We start from the raw sequence: 8110 nt of genomic DNA on the forward strand, positions 1-8110 counted from the left end.
ACATCGCTTACCGTCAAAATCGAATTTGAATCAAAAGATAAGCAGAGATGAATGACTTTATAGGCTTTATTGGGATTAGTGGTAAGCTTTTGGGTTTTCCCTGCACCTTCAATCAGATTATTAATATATGTATATTTACATGACTAGGCTTGGGCAGTATGACCATTTTACGGTATACCAGTGTATTTAGAAATACCGACGTCTTTGCTGTTGTGTGGTTCTTAAGACTAAAAAAGATTTGTTGGCCAACGATTGGTGGCTAGCGCAGGTAGGCGGAGTTACGGCCAGGGGATACGCCCATTCTATTAGAGCCTCTCTGATTGGTTAGAAGGAGTGGGCCTCAGTCTGAAGCTTGAGAATGGGATACCTCTATCTGAACTGCTGTCAAAAAAACTCCCTCCCAGAAGACAGTCAGTGTGTCCACACTTAGAAAGGATTTGGAGCATAGTTCCCCAGCTTAAATTTAAAATACCAAATTAAAGCTTGAGTACCAACTTCAGCTACATACTTCAACACAGACTAACATTAACAAATACTGTCATATAACGTATTCCCTGGTGAGTTATCAGGAAGGTATGAAGAAAAACATATGCCCCAAGCCTTTGAATATAATAATATGATACTTCATGACATATTGTTTACCCTGTGACCAGATGAGGACGCTGGTGGTGGAAGGCAGCGAGTACAAAGTGCTGCATCAGGACCTGCTGGGAGACCTGCTGCTTCTGTCCACCAGCACATACAGCGAGGTGACACAGACACACACACACACGCACACAAGCACGCACGCGCACACACATACACACAAACTGCTGCTGTCTACTAGCACCTATAGCAAGGTGACACAAACACACACGCACACACACACATGCCTACACACACACATGCACGCACGCATGCACGCACACGCGCACATATACACACACACTGCTGCTGTCTACTAGCACCTACAGCAAGGTGACACAAACACACACACACACACACACATACACACACACATACACACACTGCTGCTGTCTACTAGCACCTACAGCAAGGTGACACAAATACACAAACACACACACACATATACACATACACACAAACAAACACACAAACACACACACACACCACTAATCGCACGCACGCACGCATGCACGCACACACACACACACATACACCATACACACACAGCCACCTCCTGCGGCTGTCTACAAGCTCCTATAGTCAGGCAACACACAAACAGACACACACACACACACACACACACACACCACTAATCACACGCATGCACCTAGGCATGCACGCACGCACGCAGACACACACACACACACACACACACACACACACACACACACACACCTGCTGCTGTCTACAAGCTTCTATAGTCAGGCAACACACAAACACACACACACACACGCACACACACACTGTTACAACCTGGCTTACAGGTTAACAAAGAGGGATGCGGGTGAAAAGTTCGCCTTCGTAAAGGGTTGGCTCACGACTGACAGAAGCTCAAAAGAAGCGAGCGCTGTGTGAATCAGTAGCGCCCTGGTGTGCGATGTGTGTATGGATGAAGGAGAAACTACGGTCGGGATGTTGTGGGATGAGAGAACGTTAACCGTCCCTGATCCCTGGAACCAAAACAACTCCACCGCCGTCTTAAAAGCCTCCAGTTAGCCGCCGCTCCCAGTGTGCTTAAAGGGCTCCCGTTTCACCCCCAGCTGTGAGTGGGATTAGGTTTAGGAACCCGTTTCAGAACACGTCCTGTCCAGCGCTGTGACTCAGTGACATCACACACGTCCCCGCCCAGATGTGTGCTGGAAACGTATTCCTCCCAGCCTACCCAGTGGACTTCGTCGACTCTTGGGCTTATTTATTCATCCTCCAGAAGGAGGCAACCTGCGGCGGGATCTGAGCGGGGAACATTCTGGTCGGGCCGTGAGTCAGCCTGAACACCCGGTTCGGCGGGCCGTTGCTGAGCCATCCTGTCAGCTGCAGGCGGGGGAACGGCTCTCAGTTACCTCCCCTGTGTGTTGGCACGGAGCCGCCTGCCAATCGCGCCACTCCAGAGGCAGACTCGTCTCTCCGGGGGGGCGTGGTGCCCCCGCCAGGAGGCGTGTCTTCAACAGCTCCGGCAGAACCAGCTCCCAGAGATGTGGAGAACGGGGCGCCGTGTGGCTCGGGAGGCGGAGCGGGTTGGCTGGTAACCGGAAGGCTGCGAGTTCGATCCCCGGCTCCTCCTTGCAGTGATGGTCGAGGTGTCCCCGTGCGAGACGCCTCACCCTCACTGCTCCCGACGAGCTGGCTGTCGCCCTGCGTGGCTGACACCGTCGTAGGTGTGTGAGTGTGCGTGTGAATGGGTGAATGTGAGATGCGATATTGTAAAGCGCTTTGGGGGGCCGCTGGTTAGAGAAGCGCTCAATGAATGCAGACCATTTACCACCCCTCAAGCTCTGAGGCGATCAAACCGGTCGCCGCCGAACGCGGCGCCAGACTGTTTACCTTCTCTGAGGCTCCTCCCCCTGGCGTCGGGGCTCAGGACGTCGAGCTCTGCCGCGAGACGCTGTGAGATTCTGCTCTGATGGCAGACGAGGCCGTCGGCAGGACTGGAGTGGCGTGCTGGTGGCAGGGTCACACAAGGCCTGGTGTCGCCTGAATGATCAGAAGGGAGAGAAAACAAACACGCACAAACACAGGCCGATGAACACACACACACACTCACGCAAACACATGAAATAAATCACTGCTCGCTCAATCTCAGGCACACACTCTCACACACATACGCACACATAAATTAACACGGACACATGCTAGCTCACACTCACACACACACATAAATTAACCCAGACACATGCTAGCTCACATTCACAGACCGTACTCACACACACACACACACACACACACACACACACACACACACACACACACAAACTTGAATGAACAGACGTATATTCACTGACTAACACACACACACACACACACACACACACACATGGGCATGCAGACAGAAATGCACACTTATACATTCATGCAAACATAAATCTACATGCACAGCTGCAGCTATTTTTCCTTTTGTGTGTGTGTGTGTGTGTGTGTGTGTGTGTGTGTGTGTGTGTGTGTGCGCAGGTGCGTAGCTTGGCACAGGAGGTGCTGATGTCGGCGTTGGGGACGTTCAACTTCTCGTACCGAGACCAGACGCCCCGGATCCTGAAGCTGCTCTCGCCGCACGTCAGCTGCTCCCCACAGAGGTTTAAGGTAACACACGCACACACACGCACACATGCACGCACGCACGCACGCACGCACACACCCTCTGAAACAAAAACTAATCGCTCGTACTTACACTCTCACTCACTCAGTCACACACGCACACAAACTCTCACACACGCATACACACACATACACACACAAACGCACTCTCACTCTCACTCACGTGTGTGCATTTAAGGTAACACACGCACGCACGGACACGCACTCTCACACAATCACACACGCATACACACTTCTACACACACCCAAACGCACTCTCGATCTCACACACATGTATCCCTGTGTGTGTGTGTGTGTGTATGTATCCCTGTGTGTATCCCTGTGCATGTGTGTATCCCTGTGTGTGTGTGTGTGTGTGTGTGTGAATCCCTGTGTGTATCCCTGTGTGTGTGTGTGTGTGTATCCCTGTGTGTGTGTATCCCTGTGTGTGTGTGTGTGTATCCCTGTGTGTATGTGTGTGTGTATCCCTGTGTGTGTGTGTTTGTGTGTATCCCTGTGTGTGTGTGTGTATCCCTGTGTGTGTGTGTGTGTGTATCCCTGGGTGTATCCCTGGGTGTATCCCTGTGTGTATCCCTGTGTGTGTGTGTGTATCCCTGTGTGTATCCCTGTGTGTGTGTGTGTATCCCTGGGTGTATCCCTGTGTGTATCCGTGGGTGTGTGTATCCCTGTGTGTATCCCTGTGTGTATCCCTGTGTGTATCCCTGTGTGTATCCCTGTGTGTATCCCTGTGTGTATCCCTGGGTGTGTGTATCCCTGGGTGTATCCCTGGGTGTATCCCTGGGTGTATCCCTGGGTGTGTGTATCCCTGTGTGTATCCCTGTGTGTATCCCTGGGTGTATCCCTGTGTGTATCCCTGGGTGTATCCCTGGGTGTGTGTATCCCTGTGTGTATCCCTGGGTGTATCCCTGGGTGTGTGTATCCCTGGGTGTGTGTATCCCTGTGTGTATCCCTGGGTGTATCCCTGTGTGTATCCCTGTGTGTATCCCTGGGTGTATCCCTGTGTGTATCCCTGTGTGTATCCCTGTGTGTATCCCTGTGTGTATCCCTGTGTGTATCCCTGGGTGTGCTAGGGGGCGCTGCACTGCCTGCTGGGTGGCTGTGGGGGGGTGTTCCTGGGCAGCGTGCGGGACTGGGACAGCGTGGGCCAGGTGTGGCCGGCCCTGGTGCGCTGCGGCCTGTCCCCCGCCCTGACGCTGGAGGAGCCGTCGGTCGGCCGCCTGCTGGACGCCATCATGGACAAGATCCACCGGCTGCACGACACCGTGGGCATCTGCTTCACCGTGAGGACCGCACGCACACACACACACACACACACACACACACACAGACTCACTCTCGCACACTCTCACTCTCAACCACTCTCACTCACACTCTCACTCTCTCACTCACTGTCACTCTCTCTCACACTCCTAACCCACACAAATGAACATAGTACACACAAACAAACACACACAGCCTCTTCTAATTGAACGTGGTACACACACACACACACACACACACACACACACACACACACACACACACACACACACACACACACACACACACACACACAGACTCTGGTAAATGAACATGGTACACATACAAACACACACAGACTCTGGTAAATGAACATGGTACACATACAAACACACACAGACTCTGGTAAATGAACATGGTACACACACAGATAGTAGATAGTACCCTTACCCTACCCCTGGCCCGCTGCAGGTGTCAGAGCAGTGCGTGGAGATAGCCAGTGAGATGGCAGCATCTCCAAACCCCGCCCCCAGCTTCGCCCCGCCCACCTCAGACGAGCAGAGGGAGGGCCTACAGCAACAGCGAATCAGAAACCTCGTCGCCACGAGGTAACTTCCTGCCCTTTAGGAAGTTGAAGGGCAGGCCACCAGGTGGCATGTCATGGGAGCCGTTTTGAAAAATCGGCCTCTCATGACATCACAGGTGGGCGTGTCCACCTGGGGTGTGCTGGATAGATCAGTCTACCAGCCTACCCAGCGGGCTGTAGCGAACGTTGCTCATCTATAATCACACATCTAGGTGGACATGCCCACTTGTGATGTCATAAGGGGCAGACTTCAAAACGGCCCGTAACGGCCAATCACACCCACACCTGGTGACGTGTCATGGGACCTTTAAGGGGCGGCATGTTGCTCAGGAGGTAGAGTGGGCTGGCTTGTAACCGGAAGGTTGCTAGTTCGAGTGTCGAGGTGTCCTTGAGCAAGACACCTCACCCTGACTGCTCCCGACGAGCTGGCTGTCGCCCTGCGTGGCTGACACCGCCGTCGGTGTGTGGATGTGTGCGTGAATGGGTGAATGTGTGTGTGTGTGTGTGAGTGAACGTATGAACAGGTGAATGTGTTTTCGAACGAGTGAATGTTAAGCAGTATTGTAAAGCTCTCGGAGTGGCCGCCGGTCAGAAAAGCGCCGTATAAATGCAGTCCATTTACCAGTAATCTTTTTTTAATAAAAAGTATTAAATGAAAGCCTGTAAATATCCCAGAGTCTGGAACCCTGTTGGTTCTCTCCCACAGGAAGTACGAGAAGCTGGTCAACGACCTGCTGGACTGCCTGGAGGACCGCGATCTGTGAGTGGGTTGTGCTGCGCCCCGCCCGCTCAGTGGGGTGCCCCCGAGAGCCTCTCTGACTCACCGCCTCAGATGGTGGCAGCGTTGCATCATAGGGGGGGGGGGGGGGGGGGGGGGGGGGGGGGGGTGTTCTTTGGCTGCGTGTCAGAAGATGAAGGGCTGTTTTTAGATGTTGGATCCTCACACCGCTCCTCTGCCAAGTCACAGCCCACCGAGGAAGAGGAACTTGGTGGAATTGGACTTTTTCAGAACAACCCAGAATTGAACAAAAGAGCAGCATTACATATCTGCGGATGGTCGTGGTCCATGATGATCAAGTCAATTGCATTAGTGTATTCCTAAATTCAAGCTAGAGCCTCGAAGGGCCTCACAGGCTGTATTCGACGACGACCCCATAACCCTGGCCCCCATAGCACAAGACCAAGCTCCCTTATTGACGGACGGACAGTCAGTCCAGTCCAGGGTGAGGGGTGCTGGCTGCCAGCCATCAGGGTGTCACTATCACAGCAGCACCCGACAGCAGAGAGCGTTATGGTGGCGGAGGCGCATGGACAGGACCTCTGATCCAGAGCCAGCTAGGACTGCCAGCTAGCAGGCCCAGCTGATGCCCTCCTACACAGACACACTGTGTGTCATTATTTGTACTTTGTATGTCACTGCGTTGCTCACAATGTGTTTGTGTGTTGACGTTCACGTGTCTGTGTGTTTGTGTCTGTGTGCCTGCGTGTGTGTGTGTGTGTGTGTGTGTGTATGTGTGTGCATCCATCTGTGAATTTGTCTGTGTGTGTGTGCATGCATCTGTGTGTGCGTGTGCGCCTGGGTCTGCCTTTGCGTGCGTCTGTGTGTGTGTGTGTGTGTGTGTGTGTGTGTGTGTGTGTGTGTTCATATGCATGCATCTGTATGTGCGTGTACGCCTGCATGTGTCCCTGTGTGTTTGTATATGCATACCTGTGTGTGTGTGTATGTGTGTGCATCCATCTGTGAATTTGTCTGTGTGTGTGTGTGTGTGTGTGTGTGTGTGTGTGTGTGTGTGTGTGTGCGTATGCATGCATCTGTATGTGGGTGTTCGCCTGCATGTGTCCCTGTGTGTTTGTATATGCGTACCTGTGTGCCTGTGTGTGTGTGTGTGCGTGCGCCTATGCGTGTGTGGCGCCAGGCCGTGGAAGTTCGAGCACATGGCGGCCGACCTGCTGGCGCTGCAGCTGAGGGACGACCACGCAGTCCCCCCCGACGCCGTCCTCTTCTTCACCCAGAGCCTCACCAACGACTCGCTGGGCCTGCGCACGGTGAGGCAGCCCCGGGATCGAACTGGCCGACGAGACGGCTGTGGACCTGCGTGGTGGACGCCGCCGTTGTTGTGTGAATGGGTGAATTAATGTGTGTGTGTGTGTGTGTGAATGTTTCTAAGAATGAATGTGTGTGTGTATGAATGGGTGGATGTGTGTGTGAAGGGGTGGATGTGTTTGTGAATGTGTCTGAATGGGTGGGTGTGTGTGTGTGAATGGGTGAATGTGTTTGCGAATGTGTCTATGAATGGGTGGATGTGGGTGTGAATGGGTGAATGTGTTTGTGAATGTGTCCATGAATGGGTGGATGTGTGTGTGTGAATGTGTCTATGAATGGGTGGATGTGTTTGTGAATGTGTCTATGAATGGGTGGATGTGTGTGTGTGTGAATGGGTGAATGTGTTTGTGAATGTGTCTATGAATGGGTGGATGTGTGTGTGAATGGGTGAATGCGTTTGTGAATGTGTCCATGAATGGGTGCATGTGTTTGTGAAGCTTGTGTGAGTTAATAATTGCAGGACTTTGAGCGCTAGAGGTTAGAAAAGCATTTTATAAATGGTGGTCCATTTACCGTTAACTAGGGTCCTGTGTGTGTGTGTGTTTGGCCGGTTGATAGGAGACTGATGAAGGGTGACTTACCCCTCTCGTCCTCCAGGTGGCGATCTCCGCAGTCGCCGGAATCCTGAAACAGCAGAAGAGACCAAGGAAGAAAATCGCTGTCAGGCCCTCAGATATCAGTGAGTGCACGCACGCACGCACGCACGCACGAAGACACACACACACACACACACACACACACACACACACACACACACACACACACACACACACACACACACACACACACACACACACACACACACACACACACACATACACACACACACAGTATAGCCGTAACGAGTCTGCACTTGGATTATGTGCAGACTGATTGTACAGCAATTTTTCAGTGTGGGCATGTCTGATGGCTTGGCAAGGGCTGCA

At 52.6% G+C, this 8110-nt stretch overlaps 1 protein-coding gene across 1 annotated transcript in view; it reads left to right on the top strand.

The window, feature by feature from the left end:
• Positions 1–8110, top strand: part of LOC307090193 (proteasome activator complex subunit 4B-like) — a gene marked incomplete at both ends in the record, with an annotated part of 52548 nt that overhangs the window by 21413 nt on the left and 23025 nt on the right. Inside the window, 7 exons of the mRNA XM_079756766.1 lie at positions 654–749; positions 3112–3240; positions 4326–4535; positions 4966–5102; positions 5787–5840; positions 6997–7126; positions 7782–7863. Of these exons, the coding sequence (XP_079612892.1) occupies positions 654–749; positions 3112–3240; positions 4326–4535; positions 4966–5102; positions 5787–5840; positions 6997–7126; positions 7782–7863 (838 nt within the window). The remainder of the gene's footprint in view (positions 1–653; positions 750–3111; positions 3241–4325; positions 4536–4965; positions 5103–5786; positions 5841–6996; positions 7127–7781; positions 7864–8110) is intronic.

The sequence above is a fragment of the Pollachius pollachius genome (assembly GCF_949987615.1).
Source record: "Pollachius pollachius genome assembly, chromosome: 19".
In the NCBI taxonomy this organism is placed as follows: Eukaryota; Metazoa; Chordata; class Actinopteri; order Gadiformes; family Gadidae; genus Pollachius; species Pollachius pollachius.